Here is an 18,496-nt window from a genome sequence, read left to right as displayed (position 1 = left end):
GGATCCCATATCAATCTTAGAAATGTTGCTCCACCCAACCACTGCGCAACTCTGATATAAACATCTATATACCCGAAGTGAAGCAACTCATCATGGATCCACTAAAGGAATGCACCACAGGTGTCGATACCATGATCCCAAATCATTGTATTGTCATATCCATCCATCATGTCAATACTCATTATGCTGTTGCTGTAAATCTGAACATCATCTAACCGGCCGAGAACTTCACTCCAATTGAAGCCACAAGTACTACCAACAATCAATGCTGTTTGGAATTCATGAATGAGGCAATCTTCAGCAAGGAAAGTGCAATGAATACTTCTCCAAGACTTCCAAATAGCTGCTGGAACTTTTCCTATATTTCCACAAGTTAGTGTGCTCTCATTGGAGGTTTCTAAGTAAATGTTTTGTTTAGCCATGCTACCAACGAAGTCCCTCACATGCTGATCTCCATAGCCCAATGTAATATCTAAGAAGACTGAATCTCCAATCAATAAGTACATCGCTGCCCTATCATATGATAGAGGTGACAAAATCAAGGTTGCATTGGGAACACCTTCTGTGCCAATCAAGGATAACTCATTAGTGGCTGTTCCGCTATGAGCCTGATTATCAATTCCATCACCACCATGAAGAAAATAACCAATATCAGCTGAAAAATCAGAATAAGATAGCTCTTGTTTCTGCTTACCAATATGGTGATGATTATCATAAATGTGCTGAAGTTGAAGCTTGGCTTGATGAGCTATCAACTTGGCTTGCCTGGCTCTTGCCAACCATCCTTCATTCATCCTATGGGGTTGCTCTATATCAGCTATCCCAAAATGCACAAAATCTGATTTATGATGGGTTGTATTATTCACCTTATCATAACCCATGTTTGCACCATGTGTACCCTCAAATATAGAATGCAAATCACTATTCTCTTCTTGACCAAAGGCTGCCATATCTTGAGGAAGAGAAGTTATGTCACTACTGTTATGAACTTCGGAATTATGGTCATATCCTGGTGGCAAATCTTCAATTGATACAAGAATCTTTTTCTTGTAATATTTGTCAAAAGATCTGGTAGGCTTGACCTCCTTAGGTTCACTTAAATATTCATCAAAGATTATGATAACCTCCTCATTCACAGGACATTCATGAAATGTTAGAAGATTCCTCCTTTTTTGATATTTATTATACCACTTTGCAATTTTGATGGCTGCTAATTCATTTTCCCACTCTTCCATTTCTGTAACCATCCCTTAGCATATCACAGGCTGGCAGGAACTTGGCTCTGATACCACTGAAATAATCCAAACTACTGAATGGATTGCTGATTTGTTTGTTTAATTCAGTTCTTTGGCCAACGTATGCGTTTTTTTGGATTTTTGAGTTTAATGCTTGAAACTTGACAATGTAGAATGAATACAAATGCAATACATAAAGAAATACTGACTGGTATCAAATTTTCTGACTTCTGATTTATTTATTAGCAATGAATAATTTCGAAGAATAGTTAAATGCTATCATTCAAAGCCAAACTAACATACCAAGTGTCCTGAGCTTGCCTGGTAAGGCTTATTCTACTGCCTGAACTGAAGAATATGATGAAACTGGAGCTTCCACAATGAGACAACAACTCCAAAATGTTTTATTGACCCTAACATGAATTATCAAAATCAATTGACGAAGAAATATGCAGACCCAGATGTAATTCCAACTTCTTGGCAGGAGAAGCTCCAATTTGGTGTGCTCTTTACCCACTGATTTGCTCCTATAGCTCCAGTATGAATCAATTCTCCCAAACAAACACTGTAATTCTTCTTATTAGCCCCTAACAATGATTTTTGTAACAAAAATTCTAGTTAAAACCCTCCAATTTATTTCTTTGGTGTCCCAGGCTGTCTCCAAATGGTACGATGCAGCTGGAGGATGAATAACTGAACCAAATTAATAAAATGGAGTCTGAAATGACTTCTAAACCTGCTGTGATTTGAAAATCAGATTGTCTCCTTGCTGTAGCAGTTGCAAAACTCAGAAAATTGGCCCTTTTTTGCAAGATATGAGCTTCCCAGACAAATAAATGTAGTGTAGATGAGGGGGATTTCGTCCTCTCACCCAAGACCTAAAGGTTTCCATCTCCAAATTACAAAACTAACCTTGCAAGAAACGTTGCAGACCTGCAATTACCAATGCTCTCCAAAAAACAACTTCAATAATAATTGAAATGCTGCCCCCAATGTCTTTTTAACATGCCTCAAACCCTAATTCGAATTTGGGGTTAGGGTTGTACTTTTGGCATCATAAAACATGTTAAATTGTTTCTTTTTATTAAAAAAATATTTTCCCCTAAGTGGCTTGACCCATTGAGGGTCTAATTCCTCATTAAAAGTGGCCATATATTTAAGTTATAACCATTAAGTTATAACTTCTAGGGAAATGTACCAAGGGGCCACTTTATTATAATATAAAGTTACTTTTAAAACACCATTTAAATAATTTTTTTCTATTTTTAGAAAAAGTAACTTTATAACATGATATTATAAAGTTTATTTGATATAAATCCACTCAAGCCCAATTTTTGGCTAAGTATAAACCTTTTGCACCGAAAATCATCCCTTGTCTAGTAAATTCACCTGCGGAGATGGCTAACAGATGAATGTATGACTCCTAAGTGTTCACTGGAAAAATTGGGACATTACATTGTAGGATTGACTTTAGAGAACCTTTATATAAAATGATTTTGGATATGTATAGTCATATTTAAAAATCCGTAGGGTTTTTAACATTACAAGTTTGGGTTAAGGGAAACTTCGTAACATTTTTAGTCTAGGGATTGGTGTGTCTACTCTTAACAAGTGTTTCTTGCATTATTTGAGGGAACATCCCAAATGGGCTTAATTGAAAACTCTTTAGTTTAACTTCCAATGGCTTTTAAACTTGTTGATTTTAGAGGTGCCTTTTTTCTTGTTATGCTGAGAAGTGGAGGCTCATTTTTTTTTGGTTAGTTGCCAAAAGTCTAGCTTAATAGGCTAGGAATGTATGGATTATGCAGTCTTTCCTCCATCTCTAGACTGTATTTTATTGCGTAAAGGACTTTTGTGTACGAAGGCTATGTTGTGCATACTGTCTACGTGGAATGATATATTTTGAAGTGATCCAGCCCGGATCTCATAATGCAAAGTTCTGATTTTTTTTTTTGGAAATTTTCTGATTTTCTGATTCTTTGTATGTGCAGGTATCTGATTTGTTTGAAAGTTTTTGCAAATATCTGATTTTTTTGTTTTTTGCTGGGATTTGCAAATTAAATGAGAAGTACAAGAAATAATTGCTGGATATGATAAAGACAGGAAGTACAAATAATAAATGGAGGGAATTTTAACTTTATTGTGGTTCAAGGGAGAATTACATACCCGAAATAGGCGTGTGCAGGTCTCTTTATAATTGGAACATGTCAAATTATGGACTGATCTGTTGTTTCAGAGGTCTGATGTGTACTTGCAGATCTGATACAAATTCTGATCTGCCAAAGTGATGCCTTAAAAACCCAAGTTCCAAGTGCAAGATGTTGCAAATGGTCCTCCGGGAGTGTACGGCTGTCTTGGAAGTCAATGATGGTGATATATAGCGTGTCAATTAGTTCAGATCTACTCCTATAGTCAGAATTAACAAAGAATTCCTGCCCCTTTCACTGCTGCAAACTAAAAATGACTCCTATTGATTTCTTCCATGTAGTATCTTGCATGAATGCTCTTGGGTGATCTTTCACATCTGTAAGCACTCCATCCTCTGAGAGGTTCCGTTCTCAAAGTCTGATTTCTCTGCTGAAACCCTTGCTTCCGAGTTCCAAATGCAATGCTGGAAAATAACCTATAAAAATGATCTCAAGAATGCCAAAATGGAGGCTCCAAATGTTACTATGTTGGCCTCAATCCTGATCGAATTCCTTTGGGATGGCATCTTGAACCTTTTTTTTGGGAATATTCTTTCTTTTATCATCTCCTTCTCTCAACTTAGGCGAAGTTTCGTCATGGGCTCCTGATAACATTTACTTTAACTTCCCCTCTTTTAAACACAACTTCCCCTTACAAGGGAGGCGTGCCATGGTGGGGAGGTACTTTTAATTTATTAAATTTATAAATTCATTTAATTAATTCAAATTAAAATATTTAATCAAACACTTTAATATTTATCTTGTTTTATTCCAAACCATCATTGGACCACTCCCAACTGAGAATTGATGATACACCTGGTCCTTGGTTGATGTCTATAATTTGCAGGCCAACTCCCAGTCTTCCCCTAAAAAATAGGAGTCTGTCGCAAAACATTAGAAAAGGCTCACAAAGCCCCCTGTAGGTCTCCACAAGCTTTGGGAGGTCACCTACTGATTGCCAGTCTCCTAAAAAGTACGAGCCCTTCCTAAAAAAATAGGAAACTAGCTCTAAGCTTCAGAAACTCCTCACAAGCCTTTCCAAAGTCACTTGACTCCCTGAATGGGCGCCTATTCACTGTATTAGTCTATTGGAACCGTGATGATAGGCTAATCCTGCTAGAGACATCTGCGCTGAGGAAGGGGACATTTCATATTTTGTTTGCTAATTGAGGCAGTAAAATTTTTCACTAGTGCATTTGCATCTCTTGTCTAATGTTAGAGAGATATCTTAGAAAATACCACCATTAATTTATTAGTTTGGAAAGATATAACTTTATTTGTAAGGGATCTTGATCGAGAAGATTCCTATTTGAAGTTCAAACATTTTGGAATGTATGTTATTGTAAACAAAAGATGAAGTGTGGAAATAATAATCTAGAATAATGTGAAATGGAGAATATTTAGAGGTTTTGTTTGTTCATTCTATAGATTGAGTGACAACAAGAAAACGTATTTTATCGCTATTAATAACTTGTGAGACCATTAGTATAGAAGTAAAAATGCTAATGGCTTGAATGCTTGTATACTTACATTATTTTTTTGAAATTGAATCTACCTTTTTATTTATAATTGTCTTGATTGATAGGCAAGTAGCAGGAGTATTTAATGACGGACAATGATTTTTGTTGCATCAATTGTAGTGATGTTTATTAAGTCTATTGTTTGTCAAAATCTACAATCATTTTTGAGGAGATAACAATAGTTTTAATAGATTATCTTTCAAAATAATGTAAAGGACAATGGCTTGCATGTTTGTTTTTCTTTGAAATTGAATTTAGTTTGCTTCTTGTCTAGATTACTAGGGAACTTGCAGGATTGTTTTATCACTGACAATGGTTGTTGTTAAATCAATTGGAGTGGTGTTTATCAAGTCTTTTCTTTGGTAAAATGTAGAACCATTTTTGATGAGAGAACAATATATGTAAAGAGTTATCTTTCAAAATTTGAATTTATATTTTGTTTGTTTTTGCAGTTGTTTAATTATAGTCTATCAATAAGGTGTCTTAATTGGTCTGCTGAAGATTTTTTGTATGTTTATGCTAATAGTACATATGGAGAGTGCCCTTCTGATTATGTATAAAAGTCGTTACAATTTTTTTCATATTTTAATTGATGCAGAAGTCATTTACAACATCAATATCTGACTGGTTTTCATTTTATTTAAGTGATCATGGGCAGGTATCTGGCAAGGTATTGGTGTATAGGAATCCCGGTTTACATTTTGGTGACATACATGTGCTTAAGGCTGTGTATGTCGAGGATATTGAGAAGGTTGTTGGAGATGCAAAGTATGGAATTTTTTTCTCGACACAAGGACCGCGTTCACTTGCAGATGAAATTGCAACAGGCGACTTTGATGGTGACCTTTATTGGGTATCAATGAATGCAGAGGTCAGCTTGTTTGAAAACTGAATGCAAAAATGAACTTTTTTTGTTTACTATACAGAAAAGATTATATTCTATTTACATCTAGTACATTAATCGTTCTTTGATTTTTGTTATTTACTTTATTGTTGACATCCGTATCTTTTAAAATGTTAAAACTGTTTTACTTAGTGGTTTTGATGGGGGAAATTGTAATTAGGGTGGACTTTTGGTTTGTGTTTTAGCTACCTTTTGTAAATGAAACGTATGCAGATGCAAAAAATTAGAATTGCAATTGTTCAATATGTTAAGACATCGATGTTTCTTTGAATATGGAAACACAATGATACAATGTATTTATATAAACTGTGTCATCATAGGTTATTACTGCATACCAATCTGTATGACTTAACGTTGTCTATATGCCAGAGTCATTATAGAATGACCTAGGAAAGAAACAATTCGTTGCATTAAATTTAGGGGCTTTTGTTGTTGCAATGGCTTGATGAATTTGTCTTTGTTTGGTGATCCAACTATTGGTTGATGATATAAAAATGAATCGATGAGTAATGTAGACCTATCATGGATGCATCCAGCATTGGCTTTATCTAAATGTTCTACCAACTGAATCGATCAGGGTCGCAATATCTCATCTCAAAACTGCAGCGCCTATGATGTGCCTTTGTGTCTTCATTGCATTCCATTGGTTCCTCCTTGGATTGCTTGGTTAAGCAGGAAAGAATACTTCTTAAATATGTAATTTGTAGTGTGCTAGCCACCAAGCATTTTAATCTTCCAACATGTTGCCTAAATGAATTGGCATTGATAAATATTCTCCTTTGTGTTAATATAACAAGATGTCTTCTAATTTACAGGTTGAGGCTATAACAACAAAAAAATTCATCGAGATTGCTTTAGAAAAGCAAAAAAATATTATTTTTTGAATTAAGCTTGAGTTTTAAAATTTTCTCTAAGATTCATGAAGTTTAGAAAAATGCTACTTTTTAAATTTTATCTCAAATTGGGATTAAGTCATGGTTTTGTAGATTAAATTGCATGTTATTGCCATTTCTTACTGTGCCAGGATTCCTGCTTGACCATGGAGAAAAGATTGGTTGTATTAGAATGCGGAACTTGTTGGATGCTGATAAGTTCGAAGTTATTGCATTTTTTTTGCAAAGTCTTACTACATTGGATCTAGGTGGTTTTGCATTTGTAATGACCCTAGTCAAAGTCTCACTCAAATTCTCACAGTTAGGCACATTCAGTTCTGAGTTCAATTTACTGTTCACGTTTTGTCTCAGATTTGAAGATTTAATAAACAGCAAAGTGTACCAAATGCTGAAGCTCAATACTAATAGCAATAACCTGCAATTTGCTAGTAACTGTTGCTCCTTTATCTCAGATATGTGCAATTATAATAATTGATTACATCTTACAGCAAACCAATGCAAAGGAACTTTCTCGAAATCAGTAATTATTAGTTTGCACCTTATATACCGAGCCTGTCGATGAAATGTCTTTCCCAGTTCGATATAAACCAACAAATACTAGATAGCAACAATTCTGATCTTTATGACAGATTGAAGCAAAGACAGATAAGGAGGCAGAATTCAGACCTTCCATAAATCGACAACTGCAGGCATAGCGTTGAAAGTCGCTATTCTTAGCATGCAATAACAAGTGTCCCCGACTTGCAGTAGTGTCTTACACTATGTAAATAATATGAAGGTTCTTCACCAAAATAGAAAAATCCAGCTCTTGAATGAAGTCGTCTTCAGTCTCCAGGCATCCTTGAACTCATGGCATACCAGTCAGAGCTTGTAAAAGATACACAGTAACCCGTACAAAGCAAATGCCAGAAACTGTTCTAGCGATAGTAAAAGGAAGTCACGAATTTCAGCAAAGACTCGTGCTTCGAATGATTTCCTCACACCATCTTCAGCCTTGCACATATGAAAGATTTCTGTCTTTCTAAAATTAAGTGCACCCACTATTCACGATGCCAAACATTAGGTTAGTGGCAATAATCAATCTTCATGCCAACAATCATATTTATGGCTCCTTGATAGAATCCGTAATCACTTTGATAACTGCGGCCAAAATAATCCGCACAAAAAATAAAAATAAATCGTCTCCTTTAGTATTGTTCATACCAAAACATTAGAAATATTGAGGGCCTACGATAAAGTATTTAGAAAGGAGCGTAGGAGCGGCGGTTAGTTAAAATCATGGCTCTACTATTATAATATTGAATTAACCGCAGATATGAAATTTTCCACCCTTAAATCGGACTCATTAGAAGAAGAAGAAGAACTTTTACTGTCCACAAGGCTAAATAAAATAGCATATGGGACAGTCGGCGTTGCCATCATAAACCTTTGCATTTCGATTCTTTCTCTATAAAAGAGGATGATTTGCTCCCCTAATTTCTCAACAGCCCCCTCATCGAAAAGGGTATACCAAGAACCAACTGTCAAAACATTATCATAGTTGCTCTTGATGTCTCTAAAAGGATCACATTCCAAAATGAAGTGCCCTTCAGATTCAACTACCCTGGAAGTGCAAAAAATACACACCCTTTCTTCCCAAGTTTCTTTAGGCCTTTTCCACCATCGTGTTTCATATCGAAGTTGATGATAGTCAGTTCTGAATTGAGCAATAAGAATTTTAGCTCTCCATGGGATACAAGCCTTTATGTACGCTTTTGGAGAAAGATCACATGTGGGATTGAACTCTGCAATATATTAACTCTTTTTTCTACCTAGCTCATTACTGCAAGTGTGCTTACTAAATTTATCTATAACAAAAGCCTTAATCTCTTTTTTTGTCTATGAAGCATGCATTTAAATAGATATTCCATTTACTTATCCATCTGCTGTTTTGTCTCATGCATGTGTTCTTTCTTTTGCTCAAGCCATCGCCAAAATTTTTTTTAGCCATCTACTTGTTTCCATTTTCTCAATTCTTTTTTAATAGCCTATTAGATGCATCATAGCAATTGCTTCAATAGGGACTGCCCCCACTTCACTTAGCAAAATGTCATAATGAACTGAACTTCTAATTTTAATGTTGATTGTGATCATGCGCTATTAAATTTTCTCAATTTATTTCAACCTTGAAATAGAAGTGTTGCTAGCTCACAATTCACACCCATTTAGCACAACTGAAAGCACAAGAAGACCAAAAAGAAGTTGAATAGTTTTCGAATCCCAAAGTTGAGCCTCCCTGCGTATGTTTTGAAGAGGATAAAACACCTTCCATCCACCTAAAGTTCTCTTTTTTCTGCAGTCTTTCGAAATTAGCTGCTTGTTGAAGTAAAACCCAAGATATATGTCTTCCTTAACTTCTTCAAGAATATTGCCTTCTAAGTGAATCTCATGTTGAGTTTGCTTTCTGTTGATGGGGATATTCGGCACTTCCGTCAACATAGAATAAAATGCACTGAGTACATCCTATTTTCTCTTGTATAAAGAAACTTTGTATGCCTTCAGACTACCCAAACTAATTTCAAGGTTCCTAATATCAGGTCATGACTGAGGTTGGGAACAGGATAACTCAGGACTAATGTGATTTGCTAGTAATGACAAAGGGGACTTATGCCTACTTTACATATAGATTTTCAGGACAATCGTTGCAGACAACTTCATAACTCCATAGACCTTACTAACATCAGATTTTCAACACTTATGATGCTTTAAAGGAATGCTTCACAACTGATTTTAAAAGAAATAGCAAAAAAGGAAGGGTTAAGAAAACTAATCTAGCCTAAGTGAAATAATTACAAGGTAGTACACAAAACCTTAAAAAACCAAGCCCTTCTTTGCCAGTCTGACACAACTTAGCAAGGGCTGGTGCAACCTCCAAGGGGATAATGCAGATTTTTAGATCACTGAAATTCATATATTGAACTTCAAAAGACATACAACATTCCAATATAAACATTTAGGAATTGAACTAAAGTTCTTATAAGTTCATCCTAACCATGCATAGGAATTAACATTTAGCTAGTTCCTAATGGTATGAACAAAGACTTCATCTAATACTAACTCAGAAACCATTTCATATTAACATGCATAAAGAAAAATGAATAAATGGAAGAAGGATGAATCATGCACTCACATGAAATCAAACATAGATCATTCTGCAAACAATGTTTGTATTAATTCTGACAGAGTTTCTGCAACAATTCTGAAAAACTTCTTACCAAAATGAGAGAGAGCTTGCTCCTTTTTATAGATTCTAGGAATTGGATGAATGGCCAAGATTTAATTCATTCAATGGCCCATATTCATCCTTGAAAAACATGCACCATAAAAAACTTGTCTTATCCATCACAATATTTAAGTTTTGCATGAAGGTTCCAAAGTTTGTACAAATATTTATAGCTTTGTAGGAAGATTTGTTGGCATTAATGGTTGATCAAGTGTGTGAGGACAATTACAATAATTGCCTCCATTTGTTTCCATGGGGTATCAGATTAGATATGGTGATGACAATTAACATTTTGATGAGCATATGTCAACCTTCACGACCTAGAAATTAATATGCAGCACATGAAGATTTTGTAGTTCCTTTGTTTGTGGAAACTTTACAATGCAAGCAGCTGCTTGGTTTCATGCCAGTTGGGAGTTAGCGAGTGAAAAGTTTCTTGTGCACTTCAAGCTTGTAGAAAATATCTTTTTGGCATAATTATAAAATTTCAAGAAAGGCACAAGTGAAATGATGAGGGACTTCATTGGAAGATTCCATATCTGGTTACCAGTATTGTTGATACTCTTAATCCTTTTAGATTCTTTCATGCTGATTTCTAAACGCTTTCTCCTGAAAAGTGGCTTTTGTCTTACGGAATGTAACATTATAAAATGACACTTAAGGACATGCTATTGAGTTGCAAGATTAATTCATTGCTTTAGGAAAGATACAAGAAGATTCAATTAGGTCATTGGTTTCTTTGAATCTTTCACCATTCAGTAGTACCCATTTCCTTAAAGCAATGAGGATTCAGTCGTCAATTATATCAACAGTAGCTGTTATTTACCCACTTCTCAAATAAGATAGAGTTGAAATGTCTTTTTTTGCATGCTCATATTGCTTGTTCTATGCTTTGTGTGAACATGATGGAGAAAGTTGTTAAATTTTGTACCGTTGGTCGTACTATTTCATGCTTCCGATATATATATAAATTTGATTACATATACTAATATGTTAATGTTAACTAATGATAAATAAAACCAAAGTTAAGTTATTGCGTTTGATCAACGGTTACACTGTTCATAGTATCGGGTGGTAAAGTGATTCTCAAAAAAGTCGCACTCCTTCCGATTGGGTAAGTAAATGGTGACTAGTTTATATACTGTGGATAGGGGTTACGTAGGGAAGAGATGTGTCTTCCGACGTGGGAAGACATATCTCTTCACTACGTAACCCCTCATCCACTTATATAGCATGCTTACATTGAGGAGGATGTACACATCGTAATTAATAAGTGTGGTGCATCTTCAAAACACGCTATAGCAGATAAAATACAACTTTCAGATCATATCTCCATCTCTTCTATTTTAATCACAGAATTTTGAAAGAACTTAACATGGTATCAAAGCAAAGTTAAGGAAGATCATATTAAAATTCTGTAACGATCTCATAAACTTTCACCAGGCTCTTACTAAGATCACATTCCCATAATCCTAATGGCAATCGGAGTTAGGTTTGAAGATAGATTAGCTGGAGCATCAAATTTTGTATCTTGGAAATTCAGGATCATGCTTGTTTTGAAAGAAAATAAAATTGACTCCCATGTCAAAAGTGAAATTCCCGAACCCTCTAATGATACAGAGAAAATTCAGTGGAGCAAGGACAGTGAGAAGGCCCTTAAGATAATTGTGGATTCAGTAAGAGACCACATTGTACCAGGTATTTCTAAATATGAGACGACCTTTCAGATGTTCAAAGCACTAGCTGACATTTATGAAATCAACAACACTAGCAGAGCTCTCACCCTAAAGAATCAACTACACCATATAAAGATGAATAAAGGAGAAACAGTTACATCCTATTTCTTGAGGATCACTGAGCTTAGGGATCAACTATCCACTATTGGACATCTAGTAGACAACAAAGAACTTGCTATGATGGCTCTAAATGGACTTCCTACCTCATGGGAATTGTTCATTCAAGGAATCAGTGCTCGTTCTAAATTTCCCAAGTTTGATAGATTGAAAACCGATTGCATTCAAGAGGAATCTCGGCTTGTCACAAGAGGAATAAAACAAAACAATGGTGATGAAGACATTCAAGTTCTAAACTCTAATTCCCACAAGAAGGGAAAGAAGAACTTTAAGAAAAAGAGGGACAACAATTCAAATGTGAAGAGGTCTTCAAAGAAGAAGAGAGACATTTGTGAAGTACGATGTTTTAGATGTGACCAATATGGGCACTATGCAATGAAGTGTCCAGACAGGATCAAACAACAAGCTTCAATGGCAGAAATTAAGAAAGGGAGTAATTCCGAGAAGCTAGTCTTCTACTCAGCCCTCTCTAGTCAAGTCACCTCCAGTTTCAACACATGGGTGATTGACAACGGAGCATCTCGACACATCACTGGATTTTGTGAGCACCTAGATACACTTGTGGAAAGTTCAAATGAAGAAGTGACAATTGGTGATGACTCAAATTATCCAGTTATGGGAATAGGAACCTGCAATATCAACATAAAGTCAGGCATATCCATACAGCTGACTGGAGTTCTATTTGTACCTGGTATAAAGAGAAACCTTGTCTCAGTTTCTGCACTTGAAGATAAGGGTTACGGATTAACCTTTATGGAAGGAAAGGTACTTGCTTGGCCAAAGAACTCCACCATCAAGAAAGTCCACACCATTGGAGTAAGACAAGGGAGCCTCTACAGACTTTGCACCACTCCACCTCGAGCCTTGATTCATGAGACTCCAGATTCGAATGAACTTTGGCACAAAAGATTAGGGCACCTTCATTTCCATGCCCTACCTAAGATAGAGAAGATGGTGATCGGCTTACGCAAGCTAAGTCAAAAATCTGAAGGAGCCTGCAAAGGGTGTGCCTTGGGAAAGAATACTAAAGGGTCTTTTAATTCTAGCAATAGTAAATCCAAAAATGTATTAGAATTAGTTCATTCTGATTTATGTGGACGCATGTCTGTACCCTCATTAGGGGGATTTTTATATTATGTAATATTTGTAGATGATTATTCTAGGAAGACCGGGATATATTTTCTGAGGTACAAAGAGTCTGAACAAATCCTTTCTAAATTTAAGGAATTCAAAGCTCTTGCAGAAAATATGACAGGTAAGAAAATCATAACCTTAGGAACAGACAATGGGGGGGAATACGCTTCTGATATGTTTAAAGATTATTGTATAAATGCTGGGATTAAGAGGGAGTTAATTGTACCTTATAACCCACAACAAAATGGGGTAGCTGAAAGAAAGAATAGGACTATAATAGAAGTTGCTAGGGCTATGTTATTTGACGAAAATATAGAAACCTCATTTTGGGCTGAGGCATCTAGGACAACTGTGTACATTCAAAATAGATGTCCTCATTCTCTTCTTGACAATAAAACCCTTGAAGAAGCCTTTACTGGCAACAAACCTGACATAAGTCATTTCCGAATCTTTGGGTGTCCAGTCTATATTCATGTCCCCAAAGAAAAGAGGTCAAAGTTAGAACCTTCTTGAAAGAAAGGAGTATTTGTTGGGTACAGTGAAACCTCTAAAGCCTACAAAATAGACATACTTGGTCAAAGACAAATTGAACTAAGCAGAGATGTCATCTTTGAGGAAGTCATAGCATTCAGGAGGTCCAAAAGCTCTAATGAATTAGAACACCAAGTTCCTCCTACAAGCTTGGATGAGGATTCCACCCTTGAGATTCAAAGGGAGACCCTTGAAGATGCTGAGCATGAAGTTCAAGGCTTACCTTTAGAAGAAAATTATCCCGAAACTAGGAAGAGACCACTTTGGGCTAAAAAGATGCTTCAAGAAGCTGAAAATTATGCTGCTCTAAAGGGGACCTTCAGAGAAAGTAAGAGACCTAACCTATTTTCCAGTTATACAACCTTGATGAGTGAGATCATTGATGCAAAACCTTCCTGTGTTGGAGATGCGCTCAAGCATCAAGTTTGGAAAGATGCTATGTCAGAAGAGAGTATCAGTCAATTCTGAAAAATAATGTCTGGGATATTGTGCCTAGGCCTAAAGGCAAATCTGTGGTATCTTCTAAATGGCTCTTCAAAATCAAACATGCAGCAGATGGCAGCATTGAGAAGCACAAAACAAGGTTTGTTGCTAGAGGTTTCTCATAGAAAGAAGGTATTGACTATGAAGAGACATTTGCTCCTGTTGCCAGATACACTTCTATCCGAGCAGTTTTGTCGATTGCAACATCTAAAGGATGGAAAGTCCATCAAATGGATGTTAAGACTGCTTTTCTGAATGGTAAGATTGAAGAAGTTTGTTTGGAGCAACCTGAAGGTTTTGTGATTCATAAGGTTGAATCACATGTCTGCAGATTAAAGAAAGCTCTATATGGACTGAAACAGGCCCCCAGAACATGGTATGAAAGAATTGATCACCATATCTTGGAATTAGGGTTTTCCAAGAATGAAGCAGATCCAAATCTCTACTACAAGGTAATCAATGGTGAATTATTAATTCTTATTCTTTATGTTGATGATCTACTAATCATAGGAGAGGATTATTGTATTTCTCAATGTAAGAAAGAATTAGCCTCTGAGTTTGATATGAAAGATTTAGGAATTCTTCACTACTTCCTTGGATTGGAAGTTTGGCAGCAGGCAGATGGTATAATCCTTAATCAAGGAAAATACACTATTGATATACTCGAGATTTGGAATGATGGATTGTAGATCCATGACCACACCTATGGAGACAAATCTGCACAAACTAAAGGAAGTAGCTACAGAATCAAAGTTTGCAAATCCTACCCTCTACAAACAAATTATTGGATCTCTGATGTATTTGGTAAACACAAGACCTGATATATGTTATGCTGTTAATGCACTAAGTCAGTTCATGTGTGAACCTAGGGAAATACATCTTGTTGCTGCAAAACATATTCTGAGATATCTTCGAGGAACTATTGGTTTTGGTTTGAAGTATAAACATGTAGACCTTGACCTACATGGATTCACTGATTGTGATTGGGCTATAAGTGTAGTTGACAGGAAAAGCACATTAGGATGTTGCTTCAGTTTAGGATCAGGAATGATCTCATGGATATGTAGAAAACGGTCTTCAGTTGCTCAGAGTTCTACAGAAGCTGAATACATTGCAGCCTCCATGGGAGCAAGAGAAGCAGTATGGCTTCGGAAACTGCTTGTAGGATTGTTTGGTCAACCCTTAAATCCTACTATCATCTACTGTGACAATCAGAGTTGCATCAAGCTTTCAATGAATCCAGTATTTCATGACAGGTCTAAACACATTGAGATTCCTTATCACTATGTTCGAGATATGGTGGAAAGGAATGTGATTCGACTGAATTATATTGGTACAGGTGATCAGATTGCAGACATTCTTACCAAGCCTCTCTCCAAGATCAAGATTGAACACTTTAGAGATAAACTTGGTATGGTTGAAAATGTTATTTAATTTTGAGAGATAGTCTCATTTATTCTGATATACTAATATATTTAAAGATGTTTAGTGTGTAAACTCTTTTATTTGTCATGTGTGTGACTCCATGACTGCATGGGCCTTCTGTGAACATTATTGAAGGGTGTCGACTTTTCAATAATGAACATTTGTTTCAAATTGATATTGTAAGGTGACGATTTTACAATTATCAATTTAACTATCTTGATGGATATCATGTGACTTGATATCTGTGGACATGTCATGATAGTATATATATCTCTAAGACATTATGGTAGATATCTGTTGGTTGATATCATTAAATAAACCATAATTATGATAGAGATCTTCATGGTGAATATTATGAACATAATATTCGTGGACATGCCATGAAATCATTATCAGTATGGTAGGCATCATGTGACTTGATGCCAGTGCACATACCTTACTTGATAACTATGAGTTATGGTGAGTATCATGAGACTTGATATTCATTGCTGAACCATATCTCTGAATATCAATATGGTGTGATATCTCCTCTCTTGACAATCAATGGATGAATTGTGATGTTTTCTCTAACATGAAATGTGTCCTCCCTAGTTAAGAGGGAGTGTTAAATTTTGTAACGTCGGTCGTACTATTTCATGCTTCCGATATATATATATATATATATTAATTTGATTACATATACTAATATGTTAACGTTAACTAATGATAAATAAAACCAAAGTTAACTTATCGCGTTTGATCAACGGTTACACCGTTCATAGTATCGGGTGGTAAAGCGATTCTCAAACAAGTCGTATTCCTTCCGATCGGGTAAGTAAATTTTGACTAGTTTATATACTGTGGTGAAAGGTACGTAGGGAAGAGATGTGTCTTCCCACGTGGGAAGAGATATCTCTTCACTACGTAACCCCTCATCCACTTATATAGCATGCTTACATTGAGGAGGATGTACACACTAAAATTAATAAGTGTGGTGCATCTTCAAAACACGCTATAGCAGATAAAATACAACTTTCAGATCATATCTCCATCTCTTCTATTTTAATCACAGAATTTTGAAAGAACTTAACAAAAGTTGTCCTAAGATGCATAGATTCACATAGATTTTAAAATTTCAAATGAATGTTAAGTATTTTTTGGATGGTTTTGATTGTGTATAAGACAAATTTGATGGCAGGTTTGTGATGGGATATACCCAATGTGAACCCAATAAGATAAAAAAATGTTTTGTATAATCAATTATTGACATTGATAATCCACTAGACATGATCATTTACCACAAATTGATATCCTTGTTGCAATAATAAGACCTTGTATGGTTGTGGATGCACACTCTTCTTTAAATCAATATTCTTTACCAATTTATTAGATTGCAAATTATATATAGTACTGCTATCAATGATAAATTTGTGACGTTTACTTTGGATTTGCATATGGTTCTTAAGAGACTCTTAGTTTGCATTGGCTTATTCTCCTTTGTATTTGGCATCAAGAATACTCTTCTCATCATGAGAGCTAATTCTTCTTTGGTTCTTCTATGTTCGAGTGGAGTGATACTCTCTTCGACTAGTTAAGTGATATGATTTCTAGCTACTTTCTTGTATTGGTGCGTTGATGTACTTGGTAGCATTGAAATGCTCTATGACCTATTTCTCCACTTTTATAACATTTTTCTATGAATGATATTCCTCTTACTCTACAATTTTGTTTTTACTAGAAGTATTCTTTCGAGAAGTGCTTGTTCCTCTTTCATATGTATAGGTAACTTCATAGTTGGTAGACTTAGACTCGGCGAAAAATTGGAGACCCAAAAATTTTGACACGAAAAAAACTTGGCAACTTAAAAAATTGCTTATATTTCTTTGCAAAGACACCATTTTTACAAAATCCGATGACATGATGAGTCCATAAATTCTACAAAAGTGTTTTCTATTAAAGTTGATTGATTTGAATGCAAATTGAGTACAAAATTGCATCAACATGCAGAAGTCGGATAGCTGATTAGTCTTATACAATAGAGTCATAGATAGCTGACAAAATGAAAATACAACATTTTACAGCTTTGTCTTCCTTTATATAGTGAAAACTTTGGGAGAGGTTGAGGAAGTAATCCTTGGAGCTTGTTGTGGCTCCTCGCTTGGCATAGAAGGTTGTGGCTCGATCTCCATCTTGCTAGTAAATAGTAATGTTTCTTCGTCAGCCTCATCAATGACGTCCAATTCTATATCTCCTGCTCTACCAACATCCTCCAATGCCTACCACTCAAAATCGAGAATCTCATCTTCTATAAACAATGGAGGCTGTTCATCCCAGTTTGTTTAGTCGCTATATGGATCAATCTCATCCGAATGAATGAGCTCCTTTGATTTGTTCTCTACCCTTGTGTGTAACTAAAGGTTGTATTGGACAAAGGAAAGGTCATTGAGGTGTTTTCTAGCTAACTTTTTCCTTTTTTTCATGTGAATGCTTTGAAACAAGATCTAATTGTGTCCACAGTTGGATGCACTACAAGGTTGGCACAAAATGTGAAGGGCAAATGTTTGGAGATTTGGGGTATTTGCACCCCAATCTATCTACCAATAGTCTACAAAATAAAATATTGAAGAGTTAGATAGCAAAGTCATAATATTTTATCAAATTATCAATAGATGTAATTTTGAAATTTGTAATTTGCAAGATTCATGTGATATAAAGACTCATAATTTTATACTTGGTGTTGAAGTGTTTGTCATTAGGTAGCTATCTATGAATGAAAGGGCCTACCCCCACCAATCTTGTAACTGTGCAATTCTTGGAAAAAGAGGTTTGTCACCCCAATGTGGGGTGTCTTCCTCTAAATGCATGCTGTGAGGCCCTGAGTCTAAGAAGGTATTTGAATAGAAAATGGGATTGAGGAATACCTTGTTGCATGGATGGGTTGGTGGAGTTGATTGTTCCACTTTCTATCAGTGATCTCCGAAATGGGATGAAACTTGAGGCATGAGGTTTTGATCTCCATCTACAAAATGGAGAATTCCAACCGAGGGCTCCGATACCTACAATTTACAAATACAAAATGATTAAAGTTACA

The 18,496-nt window shown here is 35.7% G+C and overlaps 1 protein-coding gene across 6 annotated transcripts in view; it reads left to right on the top strand.

Moving 5' to 3' along the window:
* Positions 1-18,496, top strand: part of LOC131071474 (probable RNA-dependent RNA polymerase 5) — a 245,886-nt gene that overhangs the window by 158,308 nt on the left and 69,082 nt on the right. For all 6 annotated transcript variants that reach the window (XM_058007354.2, XM_058007352.2, XM_058007349.2 and 3 more), the window contains one exon: positions 5,587-5,812. In XM_058007354.2, the coding sequence (XP_057863337.1) occupies positions 5,587-5,812 (226 nt within the window). The remainder of the gene's footprint in view (positions 1-5,586; positions 5,813-18,496) is intronic.

Source organism: Cryptomeria japonica, chromosome 6, assembly GCF_030272615.1.
Source record: "Cryptomeria japonica chromosome 6, Sugi_1.0, whole genome shotgun sequence".
Classification (NCBI taxonomy): Eukaryota; Viridiplantae; Streptophyta; class Pinopsida; order Cupressales; family Cupressaceae; genus Cryptomeria; species Cryptomeria japonica.
Note: the sequence above shows the minus strand (reverse complement) of the source record. Positions and strands in the feature narration are given on the sequence as shown.